Below are 25,753 nucleotides of genomic sequence, written 5' to 3'. Positions count from 1 at the left end.
ACATTGTCTGATAATCTGGAAGCATTCAAAGGGGAGATGTAAATTATCTTTGACTCAACTCTATGTACCTGAAAATGGATAAATACTATTTTCATAGAAAAAAAAAAAAAAAAAGTCCAGGGCATGAATTTCTAACGTATCTGTATATTCGGAATAATAACTCAGCTAACATCTTTTAATCAATTCCTATGTGGCAAATATTGCATTTAGTGTTTTACTACGCTTAAGTCTCTTAAGAGTCGTATCAGTAGTTGGTATTGTTATTTCTAAATTTTGGATAGGAAATGAGCATTGGAGGTTAAATAACTCCTCAAAGTTACTCATCCAAAAGGAAGCAGAGTTAAGACTGGAAGCCTTGTTTGTGTAACTCTAGTGACAGCATTCTTTAATAGGTACGCTTACTCCTCACGTGTGACGCGTTATACTAGTTATGCTACTATTACAACCTAGCCTATGTGTTTGCCACATTCTGGCTTGTACTGCATGCCACACAAGAGGTCAGTAAATAAAGAGACAAGCTGCCGGGTAAGTAGTAGGGACCTAATCCAGAAAGCCAGCAGGATGAGAAGATGGCGGACTACCGTCCCAAAGAAACATCTTGCCCAGGTTTGGATGCTAGTTTCTTTTATAGAAAAAGAAGTAAGGGAGGCAATAAAATAATAAAGGCATTAGTTGTTACAAGTATTTCTTGATTTTGGATGTGTTAATTTCTTCTTTCTGGCAACCATCCATAGACAGGTCTGGTCAGAATATTTCTTGTGAGCTGAATGCAAATATGTTAGCATAAAGTTCAGGTGTGGGAGGCGAGGTTCCCAGAGATGGGCCAATATGTGTACTTTAAATTATAGATAACATCCATTTAGTGATTCAGTTCGGTCACTATCTGACTCTTTGTGACCCCATGGACTGCAGCACGCCAGGTGTCCCTGTCCATCACCAACTCCCAGAGTTTGCTCAAACTCATGTCCATCGAGTCAGTGATGCCATCCAGCCATTTCATCCTCTGTCATCCCCTTCTCCTCCCAGCTTCAATCTTTCCCAGCATCAGGGTCTTTTCAAATGAGTCAGTTCTTCACATCAGGTGGCCAAAGTATTGGAGTTTCAGCTTCAGCATCAGTCCTTCCAATGAATATTCAGGACTGATTTCCTTTAGGATGGACTGGTTGGATCTCCTTGCAGTCCAAGGGACTCCCAAGAGTTGTCTCCAACATCACAGTCCAAAAGCATCAATTCTTTGGCCCTCAGTCTTTTTTTATGGTCCAACTCTCACATCCATACATGACTACTGGAAAACCATAGCTTTGACTAGATGGACCTTTGTTGGCAAAGAAATGTCTCTGCTTTTTAATATGCTATCTAGGTTGGTTATAAGATTTCTTCCAAGGAGCAAGTGTCTTTTAATTTCATGGCTGCAGTCACCATCTGCCATGATTTTGGAGCCCCCCAAAATAGTCTGTCACTGTTTCCATTGTTTCCTCATCTATTTGCCCTGAAGTGATGGGACCAGATGCCATGATCTTAGTTTTCTGAATGTTGAACTTTAAGCCAACTTTTAGTGATTAACTTGTAGCAAACCAATACAATACGATGGTTAAAGTAAAAGAAACAGATCTAATATGGAGTCAGGTTTGTGCTTCCTTATTATATATGAGGAATACAAGTGAATTAGGACATTTAAGTGGTATCGTTATCTTACCTAGAGTCTATCCTCCCCTTAACAATTATTTCTGAAGTAAAATCTTAACAAATGTTAACTTGTACTAAGCTTATGAATGCATGATCATTAATAATAACTTTATATACTTCATTCCAAAAAGAGCATCCATAATTTTTAATTCTACATCCCCTGGGATTTTCTAATATTTTGTGGAGATTCTGAATAACATCGTTAAGGTGAAGGGAGAATTGTGACGTCTTGTTTGTCATGATAGAAAATTATATCTACAGGTCTGGGATTTATTCCACCTAAGAGAAATTGTGTTCTGAATCAATTTGGTTTTTTGTGGTTTTTTTTTTTTTTTTTTTTTTTGCGATACATGGATTGTGAGATGCTATCATGAATAACAATATATCTGCCTTCATAGTTGTTGAGTTTAAGGAATTTGTAAACAATTTTATCTGATCTAGACATACAGTAGGCATTTTCACTATATCATTTTTATTGCTACTTGATACAACCCCAAAACATTCAAGTTTGTGGAGGGAAATTCACCGTTGCACTTATAGTAGGGCATTTTGTTTATATTTCAAGACAGTACAGAAATTTTAGGGGATCGGCTGTGGGATTTAAGACCTTTTACTCTAGGGCCAGTCTTCCAAAACCACATCAGTAATGACTGAAAATTGTTTATCTCTGCGGGCAGTTTAGTAGCCTAGGTGAAATCACTCAGCGGTTTGAACCTCACTCTTGCGGGAACTGCCATGATTGACAGTTTGAACAGAGAAGACGAGAGTGGAATGGGCCTGTTAAGTAGGAGTGAGTGAATTTCTCCTTTGGGCATGACAGTGTTTACTTCCCGCAATTTAGGCTTTAACCGACCCGGGAGTCTTAAAATGGAAAAAGGATGTTTTATTCAGTGGAGGCACATGGGGTAAGCAGAATTTTATTTCAGTGAATACACAAGAATAATCCTCTTAGTATTTCTCCATCACTGGCCTCATATCATGCGTTAATTACAAATGAATGTTATGGTGCTTTTACTTGGAATTGCCATGTTTTCCTTATTATACTTGACTGAGCGAACTCTGCTATACATGTACTCCTTTGTGACTCACTCGAGTGGGTTGCAATTTGCTCCTCCAGGGTGTCTTCCCCACCCTCGGAGAGAACCCAGGTCTCCTGCATTGCAGGCAGATTCTTGACCGTCTGAGCCACGAGGCTTCCCTGTATGATTCTTGTTGTTCTTTAATTGCCCAGTCGTGTCCAACTCTTTCTGACCCGTGGACTCCTTGTGACTCATAGAAGGCAAATACAAAGTTGGTAAATAGGTGGATCTTATATATTCTGAGAAAAAAAAAATATCAGAATAACTCTGGCATTCTCAAAGTACGTGTTACCTGTCATTGTTAATACAATTTTTAATATAAATCACAGATGAGGTCTTAGCGTTTGTGGTTGTTCCTGCTTCAGCACAACGTGAATAGTCTTGGTGGTGAAGAGGCTTCTTGGTACAGAACCCTTGGCCCCTATAGTGTTAAGTGTCTTCCTTACGTAACTTGGAACCCTTCTCTGGAAACACTCAAGCTCTCAGAGAAAATGAGGGTAAAAGGTGGCACCCTCCCCTTACTACTCTATGTGAATGGGTGTTTTGTAAGCACGTAAGCCAACAGAGGGTATATAGTAAGTGCCCTGTGTTTGTTAGTCAAAGTCTCTCAGTCATGTCCAACTCCTTTCGACCCCATGGACGATAGCCTGACAGGCTCCTCTGTCCATGGACTTCTCCAGGCCAGAATACTGGAGTGAGTAACTGTTCCCTTCTCCAGGGGATTTTCCCAACCCAGGGATCAAACCCAGGTTGCCAGCACTGCAGGCAGATTTTTACAGCCTGAACCACCAGGGAAGTGCTTGTTAAATATAATGTAGTTGTAAAACTGCTTTTGAGATAGTTCTAATAATTTATAGGCCATCTTTTAAAATTCAAAATTTTCTAGATGGAACCCCTTTAGCAATATTTGTTAACAGACATTTTTAAAAAAGAAGGTGTGTGACAAATAACGAAGTGGCCCTGAATACTTGTCCCGTACTTTATTCTGACTGCATGGTACCAGTCCACTAAGGGATCTTTTCAAATAGGTCTTGGTTTCTACACGGATGTGGTTAACTAGTCACAAACTGAGGTACTGGTGTCTCGTGGTCCATGGCTCTCTGACAGATAATGGTTCAAATAGCGGTTAGTGCTCTGAGACTGTGTCTGCCCTTGCTTCATGACCCCTGATAATACAGACGGAGCACCAATTACAGCATCTTTGGTCATTCAGAGGAAGCTTGTTTCTTAATCATTTCTTTTCACAAAACCCTTATGTCTCAAGCAGGTATCAAATCTGATTGAACGGTTCCCCCAGTCAAGTAGAAAGCATCTAATTCTTGTTGACTTGACTTCCATATATAACTCAAAACAGTCTTCTGCCTAGGTCATGTGGACCAGTGGAAAGTTATCCCAGAAGCACAATTACAGTCATCATCCTAGACAATTTGTTCGCCTAAAGGCTCTGTTTTGCAGAATAGGCTGTCATATGTAGTAAAGGCTCAGCTGGTAAAGAATCCGCCTGCAATGCAGGAGATGTGGGCTCCATCCCTGGGTTGGGAAGATCCCCTGAAGAAGGGAAGGGCTACCCACTCCAGTATTCTGGCTTGGAGAATTCCAGGGACTGTATAGTCCATGGGGTCAAAAAGAGCTGGACATGACTGAGTGACTTTCACTTTCTCCTAGAATTATATCAGTTTGTTCATATTCTGCAGGATATGAGTGTAAGTGTATCTAAGGACTCAGAAGTGTATTAAGTGCCTGTTTTTGATTTACACAGTAACTCAAATACCATATAACTTTCATCTCTTTGGATCTTTTGGCTTTAATTTAAAGCTGATAGCTAATTTTTCTTATTTACATAAATTTCACTGGAATATTTTACATTGAATATAGTGATAAGATAAATAGACAATGTTTACATGATCCCTGATAGAATAGACACAACATCAATCACAACATCGCTAGTGATTCAGAGGAAGTTTGCTAGAATTCCAGAAAGTTCCAAACACAAATAGGTTCTTAACCTTGGGTGATGTGAGCATGTAAGAACTAAACCATATCCCCTCAGAAACTCATACATTGAAGTCTTAACCTTCAGCATGATGTTGTTGGGAGGAAGAGTCTTTGGGAAGTCCTTAGGTTTAGATGCGGTCATGAAGGTAGGGGTCCCATGGTGGGATCAGCGCCCTATAAGAAAAGGAAGAGAGGCCAGAGTGCTCTCTCCACCAGGTGAGGACAGGAGAAGCTGGTATCTGAAAGCCAGGAAAAGAGATATTACCAGGAAATGAATGGGTTGGCACCTTGATCTTGGACTTACAGGCTTTAGAACTGTGAGAAACAAATGTGTCCTGTTTCAGCCACCCAGCCTATGGTAATTTGTTATATTAATAGCATTCCAGGATGACTAATGTGTGAAGAAAAAAAAAAGTTACATTGATTATTTGTTTCCTGAAAGTAAAAGTCACTCAGTTGTGTCTACCTCTTTGTGACCCCATGGACTATACAGTCCATGGAATGCTCCAGGCCAGAATACTGGAGTTGGTAGCCTTTCCCTTCTCCAGGGAATCTTCCCAACCAAGGGATGGAACCCAGGTCTCCTGCATTGCAGGCAGATTCTTTACCAGTTGGGCCACAAGGGAAGCCCAAGAATACTGAAGTGGGTAGGCTATCTCTTCTGCAGGGGATCTTCCTGACCCAGGGATCGAACCGGGGTCTCCTGCATTGCAGGCGGATTCTTTGCCAGCTGAGCCACCAGGGAAGCCCCATTTGTTTCCTACTTTATGTAACGCTTGGTGCTGCCCACCCAGTGTTCTGTTGGATTGGTCATGATTTCCACATGGATCTGTCTGACCTCACACAAACCTAGGTGATGGTCGGTCTGTTAGAGGTGTGACCTTCTGCTCAGTAATGATTGGATCTGCTAAACTCATTAAACGTTTCCCAGTAGATGGTGTAACACGTTTCATGCCTCTGTTGACCAAATTTTCCAAAGGCACTTGCCAGTGCAGGAGACATGACAGATGCAGGCTCAAGCCCTGGGTCAGGAAGATCCCCTGGAGGAAGGCATGGCAACCCACTCCAGTGATGTTACCTAGAGAAGCCGATAGACAGAGGAGCCTGGTGGGCTACAGGCCATGGGGTCGCAAAAGAGTTGGACACGGCCAAGGGACTTAGCACACACGTGTGCATAACACAAAATTGATTAATATTCTAAATTCTTAACTAAGTTTGAAACGTTGCCTTACCAATAATCATTTCTTTCTAACTTTAAGGTCATAATAATCAATAAAAATCATTAACTCTATACTATAATTGTTACCTTATTTATAATTATGTTTTTATTTATTTTTGCTCTCAACTACTTGAACTCTATCTCTAGATGAAAAATGTTTATTTCTTAGTAGTTAATGAATCTAATCAAATATACTCATTGCTATGAAGCTATATTAGCTAATACTGATTTACAAAATTAATGCCATTCTTATTTATGTATAGTAATTTTTCAATTTCATACACAATTTTATTAAATATTTATATTATGCCTCAAGCTATTCAATTAATTGTCTCATTTTTAAACCTAGTCCTATATCATATTGTCATTTTAAAACACTTTTCTTTCAATAATATCTCATATTAATCCATTTTTATGAAATTTATCATATCATCTTTATTATTAGTGAGTCCCTATTAAAATAAAGCTATTTTATATTTTTAAATATTTTTACACACCGATTAGTAGTTATAAAAGGAAATGAAAACTGGGTTTCTAGTTTCTTATATAGTGCTAATGCCACAATATTACACTCAATTTCTGAGGAGCATAGTTTAAGAAAGTTATAAAAAGTAACTTGCTGTGAATATAAGCAATATACTTTTAAGATCTGTATAAGTGGAAAATTTCATTTTTTTTCCTGAATGTCTTTCATAGCTGTTGCAATTTAATTGCAATACTAAGATAGAAGGGCTCTCTGTCTTATCAAACATTTTAATACATAATTTTAAATTTCTATATTAACAACAATTACATTTTTAATAAACATTGAACACATGCTATTCACCAATATTTTAAAACACAATATGTGGATTTAGTAAAGTATACATTTAACAAATGCAATCAGAATAAATTTTATTATATTTTTTAATACTGAGGACTTTGATGATATGCCTGGTAAGCTCCAAATATTAATTCATGTTCCCCGAGACCAGGGGAATTTTGCTGCTTCTATTATTAGCCTTAGCTAAGCTCTTAGACAGACTTCCTTTCCCTCATTGCAGAGATCAGATTATCCCTCTCTCTCGTAGCTCACGGTCTGTCCACTCCTTCCTACACCGGGCGGAGTCCGACTCGAGCACGTGGGGCGGAGCTAGCAGGCATCAAACTGTCACGGAGCAGGACCCCCGGGCCTTCCCGAGACAGGCCTCCCCAGATCCCCTGCTCCGGCTCCTCTCTGCAGTGCCTGGAGGACTGTGTGAGGCACAGTCCTGAGTTATCTTTACAGACATGCAAGTGTGAAGGTCGCTCAGCTGCGTCCGACTCCTTGCGACCCCATGGACTACAGTCCGTGGAATTCTCCGGCCAGAATACTGGCGTGGGTAGCCTTCCCCTTCCCCAGGGGATCTTCCCGACGCAGGAATGGAACCTGGGTCTCCCACACTGTAGGCAGATTCTTTACCAGCTGAGCCGCCAGGGAAGCCCTTGTGATATGAAAACAGATATGATAGGAAAACAGATGTGAAAACCGCTCACCAGATGGAAAACGTTTACTGCCTGCTGACCAGGAGCATCTAGCACCAGGCCTCCTGGAGGGAAGGATGATAACGCTGTTCCCTGTGACCCCACCTGTTTCCTCAGCATCAGCCAATCAGAGAGCTGTACCCGAGCGACCGCACGCCCTGTGGCCCGCCTCCCTCACCTGGCTTTTCAGAACGCTTTGCTGAGATGCTCTAGGGGGCTGGGGCTTTTAGGGCATGAGCCCCCATCTCCTCGCAGGGCCCTGCGATAAACCTTCTCTGCTCCAGACTTAGACGGTTCGGTTTGTTTGCACTCCCTGGTCTCGGGACAAAGAACTTGGCACCAGCAAAACTGCTTTGAGTATCCTAAAATAGCCTCTGCTGGGAGAGAGGAGCCATGTGAAGTATTTCTGGAGAATAGCTGAACACTGATAATTAAACAACTTAAAAAATATCTTTTTCTATCATTTTGTAACCCAGAATTTGCCAAAGTGTCCATCTGAGATATTTTGTGATGTAAAAAATTGGAAACAAGCTTAATATTCATTAAGAGGATGAAGAGTATTATGCTATAACTTTATTACCATGCAACTATTTGTTACCACATTAAGGTTATTTAATAACACAATAAAATGGGTATTGCAGTAATAAGTAATGGCACTTGTATGTAAATTATTTGCAAGTAAATGATGATGGCTTTTTTTGGTAATTTACAGTTTTTATTAAATGCTAGAAAGAAATGAAAAATAAATCAAAGTTTTAACAATATGTATCTTTTCAGGTTGGAGTTATATTTTTTCCCTACATTGCACATATCCCCTAAAAACGTTTACTTTTGAAAAGTTACTCTGATTTATCTCAGAGTAGGGAACAGTTTGAGATTTAAGAACTGAATCTTAATTGTAATTGTGACATTTGTCATTAAGAATGGTAGAGGTATCATCAAGTATACTTGGTGATTGTCCTATTTTCACAAAATAGTGTTTATGATGCTTAAGATCTATTGAAGAATTGTCACTGCGCCAATGGATATAAGTTATATTTTTCTGAATTGGGGATGGTTTTCTGAAGAATAAATTCTGACTTTCTTTTGGTTTATTTTGTCCAGGAAGAAATACTTAAATACAGTAGTCTATTTCATTTCAGTTGTTTTTCTTTTTCTAATTATAAATTGAAGTAATTTATAACAACACTTTTTATGAAAAAAATCAGGAATGTGTATATGCGTAAAGTATGTGAAAAACATCTTTCTGTGAATAATGAGAAGTTAAGTAGATGCCCAATGGATTCTTAATATCATTTAATGGTTAATTCATATATCATTTGCTTCAAGAAGTTATCTTTGCTCTTTATATGCTCTCTTTTTTTTTTTTCGGATATCACAACTTTAGTTTTATATCTTGCAGCATTTGCCAGGTTTTACCTTATTTTTTTATGATTTTTTTTGAGTACTAGCTTTAAATTTCAGCAGATGATTAATTTTATGGTATGATTTGGTTTTATAAATTCATTTTTGGATCCCTTTAATCTCCTCAGGTTCTTGAATACAGTGTGTGTTAATATTGTTGGCTGACTTTTTTGAATGCCTGGGTATTTCTCATGAGTGTCTGAATGAATCTAAAATTTAGATTGTAAATTCAGGTCCATAAAATGAAAAGAAGGGTAGAGTTTATTGACCTGTTAATTTTGCCTGTTCCAAAAATATTTTCACTTAGGTACATTTTAACATTGCCTTTAATTCATAATTAATGTATATATTTTAGATTAGAGAGTAGAAATCTCTTTCAAATACAACTAAACATCTTTTTCTAAACATATTTAAGATTTTACAGAACAGTCACCAACTCAGTCTGATATTTCCAGAATGAAAATCCTACTCTTAAATTAGTCCTCATGTGGCAGCTATTTGACTTGTTAATTGTTTTTCTTCTAAAATATTTCTAAAACAATAACTTTTCATAAGTTTCTGGCAGCAGTCTATTCAGTCACTCAGTCATGTCCGACTCTTTGCGACCCCATGAATCGCAGATGCCAGGTGTCCCTGTCCATCACCAACTCCCAGAGTCCACCCAAACCCATGTCCATCGAGTCTGTGATGCCATCCAACCATCTCATCCTCTCTTGTCCCCTTCTTCTCCTGCCCCCAATCCCTCCAGCATCAGGGTCTTTTCCAGTGAGTCAACTCTTCACATGAGGTGGCCAAAGTATTGGAGTTTCAGCTTCAGCATCAGTCCTTCCAATGAACACCCAGGACTGATTTCCTTAGGATGGACTGGTTGCATCTCCTTGCAGTCCAAGGGACTCTCAAGAGTCTTCTCCAACACCACAGTTCAAAGCATCAATTCTTTGATGCTCAGCTTTCTTTATAGTCCAACTCTCACATCCATACATGACCACTCGAAAAACCATAGCCTTGGCTAGACAGACCTTTATATACACAAATAGCTACTTTTTTTCTTATTTATATTCACCTTATATCTTGAAAACACCAGAGATTTGTTAGCCTTTTGGGTAGAGAAAACCATTAAAATTTTACTTAAATTTTATTTGAGTAAAATTAAAATCTCAGTACCTTAATCTCAGAATCAACATTTTAAGTCCTGAGAAGTCACATGGGGATACTGACTACCATTTTGGATAGTGTAGATATGGAATTCTTCCATCATTACAGAAAGTTCTGTGGGACAGTGATAGTTTACAGTTTTTCATATACACTTAAAACTAACTCCATTCAAACTTTAACTTAAAAATAAAGAAACAAATTTTGAGTTTAGTTGTATTTTCAATTAAATACATTTTAGTTCATTTTTACCTTATCAATTTTTGAAGCTATAACATTACTTTGACTGTTGTCCTTTATTTATTTATTTATTTTTCCTTTAGAATGTAGGCATTTTTCCAGTTCCTGAGAACTCCTTGGTTTTCCTCTTTATCACTGGTTTTCTGTAGCTTGAGTATGATATATCTAGGTGTGGTTTTGTTTCTGTTTATCCTGCTTAGGGATCAGTGAGATTCTGGGATCTATGGAATCATATAATTTTATCAAGTCTTGCAGGTTTTTGGCCACTATTTTAATTTCTGTTTCTCCAGGACCCCAGATATATATGTCTGTTAAATAATTGATACTATCGCATGATTCATTGAGTCTCTATTTATTTTCTGGTGTTTAATCTCTTTTTGAAAAAAAAAAAATATTTGCTTACTTGTTTATTTTTGGTTCTGCTGGGCCTTTGCTGCTGCACAGGCCTTTCTCTGGTTGTGGCGATCAGGGGCTCCTCTCTAGGTGGGGTGCCTGGGTTTCTCACTGCAGTGGTCTCTCTTTTTCAGAGAGCAGGCTCTAGAGCGTGCAGACTCTGTAATTGCAGCTTGTGGCCCCAGTAGTCATGGCCCCCAAGCTCTAGAAAATAGACTCAATAGTTGTGGCCCACAGACTTAGTTGCTCCATGACATGTGGGATCTTCCCCGACCAGGGATCAAACCCGTGTCTCCTGCGTTGGCAGGCGGATTCTTTACCACTGAGCCACCAGGAAAGCCCCAATGTTTAATCTCTTTGATACATTTTGGATAGTCACTGTTTCTACAACTTCAAATTCACAAATCTGTCCTAGAGTCTTTTAAGGTGTCACGTCTATCAAGTATAGTTTTTGATTTTGGATATTATAGCTTTCATCTTTAGATGTTCCACTCGATTATTTTTATATCTTTAACTTCTTTCATGATTATCGGTCATGTTTTCTGATCTTTGGATCTCTAGGAGGTTTTAATTAGATTCTAAAGATTTTGTATTTTACTCTTTAGTGGCTGGGTTCTAGTTTTCAAAAAGGAGTATTATGCTTTGTTCTCATAGACAGTTGCTTTTGGTTTTGTTTGATAATCTTGAGAGCTATTTTTAAATTTTGTTGGAGTGGTCCTGAGTACTTTTTACTGCAGGAATTGTTTATCCCCATGACTAAGTCCTGACCCTTCGGATGTCTGAATTTAATGCTTCACAGCTTTCCAATAACTTTTTAACCTGCCTCATAGAAATTCACCCACTGCATGCATATCCTGGGAATCAGCATAGATTCAAGGGATCTGTAAGACAGTTTACGGGATTGCTTCTCTGTGTAGCTCTCTTCTCTCTAGAAATCTCCCTCACAGTTTCCTGCCTTAAACCCTGATCTATCACTTAAATTCAGTGAGGTCGCTGTCTCTGCTTTCAGTGATATACAGGCATGCCCTCACACACACACACTCATACCTATTCACACACACACACACACACTCATACACACTCACACACACACACTCATACATACTCACACACACACTCATACGTACTCACACACACTCATACACACTCACACTCACACATGCACACACACTCATACACACTCACACACACATACACACACACGCACACCCACACACACCCACATACACACACACACAGACCAACTTATGACATGAAATGCACTTTCCAGACGAAAAACCAAGGCTATCCTAGAAGTTCCTATATTTTCTGTTTGTTTGTTTGTTGTGCTCAGATACCATAGTTTGACACTGCCTGTGGCTTTATGTCAGGAAAAAATCATTTGTTTCATGTACATTAGCCTTATTTTCTAATTGTTTGAGTCAAAGAGTCATTTTAACCCTTGTTATTCCATCATGGCTGAAAGTGGAAGTCTTTCTTCAACTGATGAAGACTCATGTAACAGAGAATAACAAGCTAAATATTACATTAAGACTTAATTTTGCAGAGAATGTTGATAGTGTACAACACAATGACAAAAATCTGTCATTAAAACCTGATAGAAGCTGGCAAGTCAGTCTTCTTGTGAGAGATTAAATACATACAGATTTAAGGTGATCAAAAGTCATTAAAGGGAATTATACAAATGGCAGTTTGGACTTATAGTTATGAGAGACATTTGCATAAAATATAAGGATGGTCTCAGAGAGAGCATGTTGACACAGTGAGAATTCAGAGTACAACTGTGCCCCCATTTTAAGTTTGATCCAGGCTTACTGTCAAAGACAGACCCCTGGGATCTGTAAGCCATGTTTACAACTTAATTTAACAATTCTTCTGCTTGCATTTTGACCAAGTTATTCCTGTCCAAGAAAAAAAACATCAGTCATAAGAATCATTCATTCTTGAAAGTAATTTTATGGTATTTCTAAAAATATACATCACATAAGAGCAAAAAGTAATAATATTACTTCTATGTATTGCATTACTGATGTTGATTTAGAGTTGTAAGAAAAATGCTCCTTAATACATTCTGGAGCCACAAACTGGATATTTAGTTTATTTTTTCTCCTCAGTGTGTTTAAAATATACTAAATTATATGAAGAAACTGAATGTTTAAAATACACGTGTACACCTTAATTAGTTTTTGTTTGAATTGATTCTCAGCATTAGCTTGAGGCATGGGCCTCTCTGGTGGCTCAGCTGGTAAAGAACCCACCCGCATTAGACACAAGAGACACGGGTTTGATGCCTGATATGGGTAGATCCCCTGGAGAAGGAAGTGACAACCCACTCCAGTATTCTTACCCGAAAAATTCCATGGACAGAGCAGCCTGGCAGGCTAAAGTCCACAGGGTCACAGAAGAGTTGGACACGACTGAGCATGCACACACACTCACTCACTCATGCAATAGCTCCAACTGCAAAACTAAGAAAATAAAACTATCAGCTTTCCTTTCCTTCAGTCCTAACCTTGAATAATTCTTAAAGGAAGCTCTTAAATGTAGCTAAGATAAAACAAGGCAACAATATAGTTCCTGTTTTTACTGATGCCATACTTTTAATTTTTATGTGAATTACTGTTTATGCAGTCAACCTTCTTTATAAGCATATATATATATATATAATGTGTCCAATATTTAATAAAATTTTAGTAATCTAAGAATTCATAATTAATAAACTAATTTGAAACATTTTATGATAAATGGTTGCTCTTGATTTTAGAATTAGCTAGTTTAAACAGGTAGTGAGTAAATTTTCAAGTATATCCAGTTTACATGCCTTTAAAATTTCCACATCTTTAGTGCTCAATTTAGAAATGCCATTTTAAATTATTTTTTAAAATAAAATGCACTTTTAATTATTTTATAGCTGTAAGATTTTAAAAGAAATTATTTGTACAGAAATATAATGTTGATAAAATTTATCAGTTAGCTAGTATTCAACAATGATCATCAATATTAGAGATTATATCTTTGCTGAAATTTTATTTTCACCATACTAGTTCCTTTAAATTGTTTGGCACTTTAGAAGATGAGATCTGTCCAAAAAAAAAAAAAAAAATCATGCTTAATAATATTGTTGGATGAATGGATGAATTTTTAAAAGCCTAAAAAATAAATTGTAAGTGCTGGAGTACTTGGAAATAAAAGTTTCATTAAGTTTAATTAAGCACAATTAAATACTCTGCCAAGCTCAGAAAGCAGTTTTTAGAAATACTGGCCGTCCTTAGGCAACATACGAGCTGACAGTTAATGAATTAAAAATGAGGTTGAGAATGGATGTTTCCACACAGATACCCAGTCTACCCTATTTCTTGATCATTGATGAAAACTAGCTATACATGCTGTTTCTCTTTAAATGACTTTTGATGTTGGTTCTGTTAAAGAGAATATACAGAATTAATTCTGGTTAAATAACTTACTTTCAAAATTATGTTTTTTATGTTAAATTTCCTAATTAAATTTTTTTATTTTAATACTTTTTTTTCTCTTCTAGAGTATTTATTGAAATGAATTGTTAGTTTCCGATAGAAGGATTTTGGTAATGAACCAGCCAATATGTCTACCTATTATAGAAAATGTAGAAATAAAAATGCAGGGTTTCAGCAATAAATTACAGTACCGTATTCCATCATCGGACCATAGTAACATTGGATTTTCTTTTTCAGTAATAGAAAATGTGGCTTGTTCCTTAAACTTGCTTCTGAAATACTTCTAGACGTAAAAATAAAAACCACTACAAGATGTTTAATCACTGTGTAGGCCTGAATTTTAGATAAGTTAATCAGGAATGTATTTGTAACTATATGCTAAATAATTACAATTATTTTTCTACTTCATTTTGCAATGCAACCTTCATCTTTTATATTACTAAATCTTCTTCTCAATAAAATTAATGGTGCTTGGGGATTTGAGGTTACCTGGTAAACAACTGAAAAATTGCTAAAAGCCAGGGGTATCCATTCCATCTGATTATTTTCCTTTTGCTCTTTCTTTTGTTTAAGGATTGAAACAAGCTGAGCCAACCATGACCGGCAAAACACAGACCAGCAACGTCACCAATAAGAACGACCCTAAGTCCATCAACTCGCGTGTCTTCATCGGCAACCTGAACACAGCCATTGTCAAGAAAGTTGACATCGAAGCAATCTTCTCAAAGTATGGAAAAATAGTTGGCTGCTCCGTTCACAAAGGTTATGCGTTTGTACAGTACATGAGTGAGCGTCACGCAAGAGCGGCAGTGGCTGGAGAAAACGCCAGGATCATTGCAGGCCAACCGCTTGGTAAGTCCTGCTCAACTGTGGCTTCACATTAGCATTCTTCCCTCCAAGCACACCTGGACACAGCATTGTCGTTTAAAAGCCAGCACGACCATGGTATTTGCTTCTTAACCAGCTATAGTGATCTTACGTTTATAACTGATATTGTTTTCTTGTTCTCGTATTATATTACATATAAGTGTCTTATTTTCTCTACAAGTTATAAGCTTGAGATCTAGGCTGATTTGTAATACTTAGTATCATCACCAGTCTTAACAGGCAAATGAAAAATATGCATCAACATTTAACTTTGTTTGACTTGATCAATGTCTTATCTTCCAGGAAATACTATGTGAAGCAAAAGAATCATAATAATTACTTTTTATACTTATAGTACTTATTCTGAGAGGCTAATGTATGTACCTCACTTATTGTTTTTATTTGGGGAGGAGAAGGGATATAAAATAGCAAAAAGAAGTAAATCTTGAGAACTGGAAAAGAAGTATAAAGTACTCTTTCATCTCTTGTCCTTCATGCCTGTTCAGTCATGTGCAATAATCAGATTTATGTCTCATATCCAGGAAATAATATAGCTCTTTTTTCAAAGAAAGGAGCATATAGTCTGAAGTAAAAAGAAAATTCTTAGGAGAAAATATTTTGTAGTAAGTATGCAGATAAAAATAAAATATTAGACAATCCCTTTTCTACTTAAGGAAAAAGTAGAATTAATACCTCAGTGATTCTCTAATCTATATCTCTTGTCATGTTCAGGTTCTTATATTTAACTGATTATACATTGTCTTCTTTTGGATATGCAACAGGCATCTTAGCTTCATATGCCTAGAGCACAGGACAGTATTCCGATTTTTCACATCACAGCTTCCTCCACCCTCACACTTCTCCATGGTAATAAGCAGAACTTTCATTTTTCCAGTTTTCAAATAAAATCCTGAGTGTCAACCTTGATTCCTCTCTTCCCCTCACACTCCGAATATAATCCATCATCATATTTCTCACCATTAGTATATCCCAAACCCAATCGACTTTTACATCTATACCAATAGCCATCTTATACAGGCCACCATTATCTCAGGGGAACTCCTGAAATAACCCCTTTATTGGTCTGTCTCTTTCCACTCCTGCCAGAATATCCCTTTAAAAGCATAAGTGAGATTATGCCTTTAATTTTCTCTTACGTCTCTAATACATTTACATTGCTCCCAGAATAAAGTTTATATTCTATGCCGTGGCTATGATGCTACTACCTCTTCAACTCCTTCTCTCTGCCTTCTCGTACCGCTTCAGGGTCGCTGGCTGTCTTGATACATACACCTCAGACATTCTAAAACTGTTCCTACCTCAGAGGCTTTGGATTTACTGTTCCCTCTGCTCAGAAGACAGGTCTATGCTAATTATTTTTTCCCTGCTGTATTGTATGCTGTTATCATATTCTACTTTTTCTGAAAGGATTTTCTGACCAACTTATCTAAAATAAAATAGTCTTCCACCCTCTTTCCTACATTGTCTACTGGATTATTATATTTTTTATTTTTTTCATGGCCCTCGTGTATCTAGAATTACATTTTTTTATATTTTGTGACCATGCCGGGAGGCTTGCGTGATCTCAGTACTCCTGCCTGGGACTGGAAACAGGCTGAGAAGTGAAAGCTCAGAATCCTAAGACCACTAGGCCACCAGGGAACTCCCTGCAATTACATATTTTAATTTATGATGTTACTTCTATCAGTTCCACAGATGTAAAGATGAAGGTGTATATAAAAGAAACGATAAAAATGCATAGACAAATCAAGCTAAGAGTGTTAAGAATGTTGCATTAAAGTTATATAATGTAATTATCAAAAATTTGGGAGAAGGTATGGAATTCAATACAGTGAGAGTGAAGTCTGAGGTAACGGTCTTGAGGAAAAAAAAAAGAAGTTTTATGTAAATGCTTGCAGTAAAACCAAGGAATATCACTTACATATAGGAATATAGTTTTATTTATAGTTCTCCAATTAGCTTTTCTGTATTTTAAAGAAAAATGAAGCTTTCCAAAATATATTGGAATATTTGTCCTTATGTGTGTGTCATGATTCTGCTCCTTTGCCTTGATATTGGAATTGTTTTACCAATTTTGCTTTACCTTCTAAATTGAAATCTCTACTTCAGGGCCACATCTGAGCCAAGTATCAGAGAAGTAACCATTTATTACCTGTATCCTGATTATTATAAGCCTAGTACATATTTGTAGAAATGCATTTACTTACTAATTTAAAAAAATTAATTATCAATATGAAGTCAGTTAAAAGTCAGGTCATGTGTTAATGAACTATAGCTAATTTTCCAGAGTCCCTTTTCCTATGTTGGGGAGGGGAACATTTTTCCCTCTACCCATCTTGAGTTCTTGTGAGTAATCTAATAATAAAACCGACACAGCTCAGATTAACAGCAGAAAAAGAAACAAATTGTAATTCAGTCACATGGAGGTCTCACAGAATTGCCTGAGAAATGACCAAAGCAGGCAGCTTTTATACTTTTTAGACAAAAAAAATAAATAAATAAAACAATAAATTTGAAAAGAATTGATGGGACAAAGAAACAGGCTTTGGGACTTAATTAGTAAGGAATTTAAACAAAGTTTGAGCTTGGGTAGTACATTAGTAGAGAAGTTAGAAGAGTTGCTTTCACACAGGTTTTGCTGCCCGAATTCCCTATCTCTGAAAATGAAGCTGTCCTTCTTCCCCCAATTGTAGGGAGGGCACCTTTCACATGAGAGAGATTTATTTCCTGACTTTAGAGAGACAGAGAAGAGATTCAGCGTCCCTCTTGCATCAACTGTTTAAGTCACTTTATTTCAAATTAATCCATATGCCAGTGAGGTATACTTTGGGGCCACCTACCCTTGATCCAAACACCCATCACCACTCCCTTATCAGAGAAAAATTCAGTGGGGAAGAGGCAACAGCCACACTAAAAATTTAGCATCTTACTTAGAAAAACCCAAGGGGAAAAAATGATGACGCCAAATCCCTGTGCTTTGAGAGCCACAGAATTAAACCATGCTTCTGATAAGATGCCATTTTTTCCTTTTCAGTTATTCTGGAATCCTATCTCAGATGTGTCCTCCATTTAATCTCTGGGGCACATAATTTAACCAGTCATAATCACCCTTTGTGCCTCAATCCACGTCAAAGACTTTATTCTTTTACTACAGTTGAATTCTAGTCTCTCATTCCTTGTGTATGATCAGAATGCCTTTTCATACAAAGTAGGTGTTTTATAGCTTCATAACTGCTTTTCAATATACCTACCTTTATTTCAATATACCTACCTTGTCTTAAACCATATTGCTAGAGACTCAGGCAAAGGCTTGTCTTCCAGATGTTGTTCCTTACAGGAAGCTGGTTCCTGAAGAAAATACTTAGTTTTGCAGGAGGTATACCCACTTCTGGCTTTATATATTTTGTTTTCGGTGACAGGGGGATACTTATGTGTAGGTAAAATCACTTGCTTCTTGAAATTTTAGACTCTCAATGAGATTGTTTATGATTTGGAGCTCCCACTAAACATTACAAGCTCTTAATTTGAAGTGAATTGATTATGTATCAAATACTATAAAATTGATATTAAAAAATAAAAAACTGATATAAAATAAAATTGATATTAACTTCATGTACCACAACCTGTATAAACATTTTTCTTTTTCTTTAGAGTGGGAAGAAAATTAATATTAAGGCATGCACTGGGCTAGTACTTTATCTATATTATCTTATCTCAGTGCATATTCAAGTAACTTCTGAATAGAAACAATCTTCATATTACAATGTGTTTAAATTTTTTATAATAAAATTTAGAAATTAAACTTCAATAGAATCAGAAAAAAAATTAAACATCTTAATGTGAGTTCTCATAGTTCTATGAAATTATAGATATATCCTTAAACTGAGAATTGATTATGCATGTGGTGAAACCTAGATTTTATCAAGTGGAAAATATTAATAGCCATTTTGTGTCTGCAAGTAAGGAGACACTGAAGTGTTTTAAGTTGTTGAAAATGTTTTATTGAAAGAATAATCCATTAGCAGTTTGATGGATGAATTAACATGATATAAAACCAGAAACAAGGACGTGTGTTGGGAGACTACTGAAAGAGTCCAGGTTTCAAATTAGGGAAATGAAGAGGGAAAAATTAGGAAAATGATGTAGAATCAATAAGACTTAATGACTAGTAGTCAAAACGGGTGAGCCAGAAAGAGAAGAATCAAGAATGATTCCCATATTTCTGGTTGAGTTCTCTGTTGAATTACCTTGTGGGTCATGAGGATGATGGAGAATGATTTCCAAAGGGAAGAAAGATTTTTGCATAGGGCAGTGAGTTCAGGATTGAATAGATGTATTGAGATTGATGTACATGCTTCAGGGTATCCAGGTACATGTATCTAGTAGAATCTTGCAAGTTCAAACTAAGAGGAGAGATTTAGACTAAAAGTAAAAACCGTGCGTCATCAACGCAGTGCTAACACTGTGGAGATGGATAAGCTCACCCTGGGAAGGTGCATAGCAGGAAGAGTATTGGCAGAAGATGGATCTGTGGAGAGATCTTTGAGTCCAAATAACTAGAAGAGTCTTTCTAATAAGCCTTCTGGAAATCTCCACCTGAACTGGTTTTGCACAGCTCTTTGCTCTCCCAATTCTAAATGGCCCTTACTGTGCCCTTCCTAAACTTCCTGTATTGATGACTGCTTTCTTAGCGATTGATCCTTATGTCAGTTCCCTTACACTATCAATACTAATGATTTCCAAACTCCCAAGGCCATGTGTGCAAGTGTTCTTATTTATTCTAATATTTAAAATCTCAGGAGAGCTTAAGCCTATTATCTTCAAAGCTTTAGTTTCTTTCCATACCATTGTCTTCTATACTCAAAGTCATTTGCTCAGCTGAGTAGCAGAGAAAACTTCATCCAACTTGACAAATTTCAGTGTCTGTCTTTAATAAAACCATTGACATAAGTATCTTTCAACCAATTGCAAGTCAATCATTGCAGACCCAGTCAAGATGATTTTACTCACTTGACTACATTAGTATATCTGAGCAGTTAAGAACCAGAACTCCTATATATACCTGTATTATAAAATATTCTGTATCTTTCTGGTGAAAACATCTTTTAACCATGAAATTATCATCAAATTCTCATTTGAAATTTTAAGCAAGTATATATTTTACATTCTTCTCAAATTCACATAAAATAAGAAATTATTTTAAAAGTTGCTGGATTCTACCAAAAAATTATAGTGCACAGACTACTAAGGGAGCTTAGAAATTAGAGCTCAAAATATTGGAACTCTAATTTGAATTTTGAAAGTAGGTCACAGTCTAATGTTTTGATTAACTTTTCTCTCTTGGATTTTTTATTCATACTATGCTGACAACATTCCTAAATTTTATGCCATAACTCATGAAAAGGCACCTTGAATTAGTTCCATGGTCTAGCCATTTTATCGACATGATAATGAACCCAAGGAATGTTTTATGGAATACATAGTCTGTTTGCTGAAGTTGTTTCCCTTAAAGGCTTATAGCACACACATAAGCTAGTAATTAAGGTGATGTGTTTCCCTTGTGATTAGATTCCTATATATTTATTACTCCAGAATGATTAAACAACAACAACAAAAAAAAAAAAAAAGAAAAATATCTATTTCCTCAAACTGCATGGAATGTCTCCATTCTTTTTTAAAATCTGTGATCGAGGCATGTCCCAAACCTGACTGTGAATTTGATGTGTTTATTGGGGGCCTTCTCCCCTTTCCTATACGATTTAAAGTTTATGCCTTTGTTTTTCAGTTCACAGTTCACTCGTTCAAACTTGTGTGGCATGTGGCGTGGTACCAGCTGTGACCACAGTCTGCGACATGTTTCAGAATCACCCTCTCTTCTTTTCTCCATTGAGATCTCTTCTTATTCCCAGGGCACAGTTGACAGTCTGAAGAAATTTACCTGATAAAAAACCCTTTATCCTTTGCTTGGAGAAGTGATATTTAAACACATTAAATTATTTTAAATAAATAAACTGGGTGGAAAGATGGATTTTGTGTACTGCTGCCTTCCTCGTACCCATAACAGCATACCTTGTGGGTATGATAAGGAAGAGGAAATTTGGGAAAAAACTTAATTTTCTTGGCGTATACATCTTCAGTTCTTCAACACATCTTTTGTGCAACAGTTGAAAAAGTGATGCCCCTTTTTTATCCCTGGTGTCCTGCCTTTGATATGCAATGAATGATTGCTGAACTGTGGAAAAGAACAATTAATTGCATTTCATCCATAGTACTTGGGGGTTTTAAAGAATCAGAATCTATGAAGTTATTCTGAATATGTTTTGTAAAAAAGCATAATTTTTATAATACACAGCTCTTTACAAAAATGCATTTCAATTTGGTTATTTAAAATAATTTAAATTGAAAAAATGAAAAGAGAAATTGGATTCTAGGTTTTGTTAATGTTAGAAATATTTATTATATTTTTAATCCAAATTTAGCCAGTGGAACTACTTTTTCTCAAACACATTATGTGAAAGATGAAATAAACATTTGAAATGTCTAATACTGACAATTTGTATATGAGAGGTCACACATGAAGTGTCATCTTGTACCAAAATATCATGCAGAGGTTGGAGACTAAGTCTAGATCAGTTCCAATCTGCACTGATTACGGTTGGCTTGATTACACACAGGCTATAAATAAACATTTGTGATGTCTTTATTTTTAGACAATTTCACTCATGATGGTTGCAAGAGCACAATTTGTGAACTTAGGAATCAGTTATTAATAGTAGGAGAAATCCAACACTAAAAAAATCACTTATCTGTAGAAAACATTTTGCTTTAACACCTATATTCAGGTTCCTGTTGTTGAGGTTTGAAGTCTAGCTTAAAAGAAAGAACATAAGATAGATAATTAAATTAATTTGTATTTATACTATAAATCTCTTGAAATTGCTTAAGGAATTCAAAGAAAGTGCATGAATAAGGATTGCTCATTTTAAAATAAATCTGGTGAATAATTTTAATCCTGATCATGAGAGAAGTGATGGAAAATGAATTGATAAGAAGAAAGATATTGGAGAACAATCCTGACTATGGAGAAAGAAGTAAGCAAAGAAATGCTAGTAATACACCAGTGTTACTCCATGCTGGTAATACTCCAGGCATGTCCTATGAGTAATGGATTTCAAAAGTGCTTTTATTCTCAGCCACCATTTTGCATTCAGAGTGATCTTTTCAAAAGACAAATTTGCCCTTATCACTCTCTGATAAAAAATTTTCAGTGATTCCTCCTTCTTCTGAGAAAAGAGACTGAAACCCTTCCTGGGGCCTTCAGCTTTCTATGCAACTTGTTTTCTGCTCATCTGTGGACGCTCCACGCTGCCCTCTCGGCTTTTCCTGGTGCTCCATCTCAATCGGCTTGTTCTTTGAACAGCTCATCTCCTCTCCCTCCCCAGGACCTTTGCACATGCTGTTTGAGCTTGTGGAATACCGCTTACCAAGCTCCCCGCCGTCCTGCCTCCCTTCTCCACTTCATCACTCCCTTCAGTTGACTCTGCGTCCTTCACATCTCAGGTCAAATGTCCATACTTTTAGGAAACCTACTCTGATACCTCAACACTATCGGTATCCCTTTCTAGCACCTATCTTCTTCTCAGTTCTATTTTTATACTGGCTATTTTGCAACTGGTACCTGTTCCTTCTCCCCACAGGTTTCGTTCCTTGAGAACACTGACTGTATGTTTATATTCATCTTTTCCGCACCTTGCGGTGTGCTGACACTTTCATGATGAACACTCCATGTGTTCTGGGTGAATGACTGAATGTCTAGAAGAACAGGTGGATTTCACTACGGGGCCTTTTCTGCCCAGTTGCTCAGTCGTGTCTGACTCTTTGTGACCCCATGGACTGCAGCACACCAGGCTCCTACGTCCACGGGGTTCTGCAGCAAGCATCCTGGGTGCACTGCCGTGCCTTCCTCCAGGGGATCTTCCGGACCCGAGGAGCCAACCCACCTCTCCCGCTTCTCCTGCACGGCAGGTGCATTCTTTACCAATGAGCCACTGGAGAAGTCCCAAAGGGCCTCTTACCCCCACTGAAAAGTGTAACACAGAAAAAGAGAGACAGGGAAAGATGGAGAAGGAGAAAGAGGAGGAAGAGAGGGCAGAGAAAGAAAGAGGGGTGGTTGCAAGTTGCCAAGGAAGGAAGTAATTATAATGGGGTTGCTGTAAAGAGAAGGCACTGTGGTCCCCTTGAGAGGGGATTCAGTGTCAAAATCAGACACCGCAGAGATGGCCACGCAATGCACGCTAAGTGGCTTCAGTCATATCGGTGACCCCATGGACTGTAGCCCGCCAGGCTCCTCTGTGCGTGGGATTCTCCAGGCAAGAGTACTGGAGAATACACAGTCCAGAATACTGGACTGTATCACCATGTCCTCCTCCAGGGGATCTTTCAGACCCAGGGATTGAACCTGCATCTTTTATGTCTCCGGCATCGGCCGGCAGGTTCTTTACCACTAACGCCACCTGGGGAGTCCCAGCTATTCATTTGTCCTGACTTTATTTTGCTAACTATAGCCCATTCTTTAATAAGCATCAAATATTAACATATACATGTTTTGCCCAAAGGTTGTAGTAAATGATATATGGGTTTAAACAGAGATTTTATTCATGGAATGCTTTCTTTACATTCCTTAAAATGGCACCCATTAGTAGCTTTTTTACTGTTATTAATGCCTAGGTATTTTCACGGTACTTCATCACTGTCAGAGCTTCGCCAGCGCAGATCATCCTATTTGACTCTCACAACAATACTGAGAGGGATGTGATATGAGTGGTCCTGTCTATTCTGCCGGGTAGGAGCTGAAGCTCAGAGAAAGAGACTTGCCTCACGGCACACAGATGCTGCTGCTGGATGTCAGACTCACATAATTTCATTCCAATTACTTTCACTATTTATTCTTTTTCCAAGAAGAAACATTTCTTTATTGATTTATGTTTGCCTGTGCGGGGTCTTCGCTGCTGCTCGGACTTCCTCTAGTTGCAAAGAGCGAGAGCTGCTCTCTGGTCGTGGCTAGATTGTGCTCCTGATTGTGGAGGCTCCCGCGGTGAGGCGCTCAGCCTCTGGGGGACGTGGGCTTCAGGAGCTGCGGTTCCTGGGCTCCAGAGCAAGGCCCAACTGTGGCAGCACGTGGGCTCAGCTGCTCCGCCACACCTGGGACCCTCCTGGACCAGGATTCAAACCCGCATCTCTTGCATTGGCAAGGAGATGCTTTACCACCGAGCCACCAGGGAAACCCCACTCTTGATTCCTGCCGACAATTTTTTTTCATGTGAATATATCAGTAAAGCTACTGCACATCTTATCATCCAAAACAGGATAGTTCTGAGTGAGAAGGTATGCTGTTTATGATTGTGCTGTGATGCCAGGCTTACACCAGACAACTTGAATGCATGGTCTTTATTATCTATTGCACTTCTACTTAAAGTAGAATTGTCAACTTGCTTGATATTTTTTATAGGACAATTACTTTACAGTAACTTAGTTAAAGTATACCAGCCTCAGTACCAGATAATCCCCAACATTTTAATAGTCAACACAATAGAAATTTATTTGTTTCTCACATAAAATACAATGTCCTAAGGAGGAGATGGGTGAGGATGAGAGCTCTGTCCCTCTCTAATCCAGGGACCACGCTGTAAGATGTTCTTACATTTTTCGGTTAGTGGCTGCTGTAAGGAAGATGAAATTTTCCTTTCTTCTCTTCAAGGCTTGCTAGCAGATCTAATTATTGAATTGGTGTAAGAGCGTAACCGGAGAAAAGCAAATTTGATTTGTATGTACAGGAGCTTCTCAGAAATACTGAACTCAAAGAAGTGGCCAAAGCAGGCAGAGAAACAATAAATTTGTGAAGAGTTGACAAGATAAGGTGGTTTGGCCTTGGGAGTGAATTATTTAAGAAGTAACAAAGTTTGCTTGTACAGTCTTCGGAGCCTCAAAATTCCTGATTTCTGATAATAAGGATGTCTCTCTAACTCGTGGTGCAGAGAGAGTGAGTACCTTTTCCATGAGAGATTTATTTCTTGATTTCAGGGGCACAAAAAAGGGTCAGAGTGTCCTTCTTGCATTGGCTATCTCTCAAGTAAACTCTAATTCAAAATAATAAATAATATAATAATAAATATGCCAAAGTGGAATATTTTGGCATCTCCTGAACCCCATCACTACCATGGATCCAGAAAAATGTCAAACCAGTGGAAAAGAGGCCGGTGCCCTGGCAGTTTTGCATTTCCATCCTCTAAATGGTGCTCATCTAACTGCTCATATTTCAGTGTCCACACCTTGACGCTAGTGGCTTCCCACGTGGTGCTGGTGGTAACGAACCTGCCTGCCCAGGCAGGAGACGTAAGAGATACAGGTTCGATCCCTGGGTCAGGGAGATCCCCTGGAGGAGGGCATGGCAACCCACTCCAGCCCTCTTGCCTGGAGAACCCCACGGACAAGGAGCCTGGTGGGCTACAGTGCACAGCGTCTCAAAGAGTTGGACACGACTGGACCAACAGCACACATGCACCTGGACACACGTGGGGCTGCCACCCCCACCAACAGCCAGTAAGCCTTCAGCGGGCAGATACTTCCCTGTCACATCGGGTAAAGTAACTTGAAGAAGTTACTCATTCAGGATCCATTTCCTAATCTGTTAAGTGGAAATAACAGTGTTCAGTTCGGTCTGT

The 25,753-nt window shown here is 37.9% G+C and overlaps 1 protein-coding gene across 1 annotated transcript in view; it reads left to right on the top strand.

The window, feature by feature from the left end:
* RALYL (RALY RNA binding protein like) overlaps nt 1-25,753 on the top strand; it is a 786,844-nt gene that overhangs the window by 336,117 nt on the left and 424,974 nt on the right. The window contains exon 2 of the mRNA XM_061122884.1: nt 14,718-14,996. Coding sequence (XP_060978867.1) covers nt 14,741-14,996 — 256 coding nt within the window. The 5' untranslated portion in view covers nt 14,718-14,740. The remainder of the gene's footprint in view (nt 1-14,717; nt 14,997-25,753) is intronic.

Source organism: Dama dama, chromosome 21 (genome assembly GCF_033118175.1).
Source record: "Dama dama isolate Ldn47 chromosome 21, ASM3311817v1, whole genome shotgun sequence".
NCBI lineage: Eukaryota > Metazoa > Chordata > Mammalia > Artiodactyla > Cervidae > Dama > Dama dama.
The sequence above is the reverse complement of the archived record's forward strand: the minus strand, read 5'-3'. Positions and strand labels throughout refer to the sequence as shown.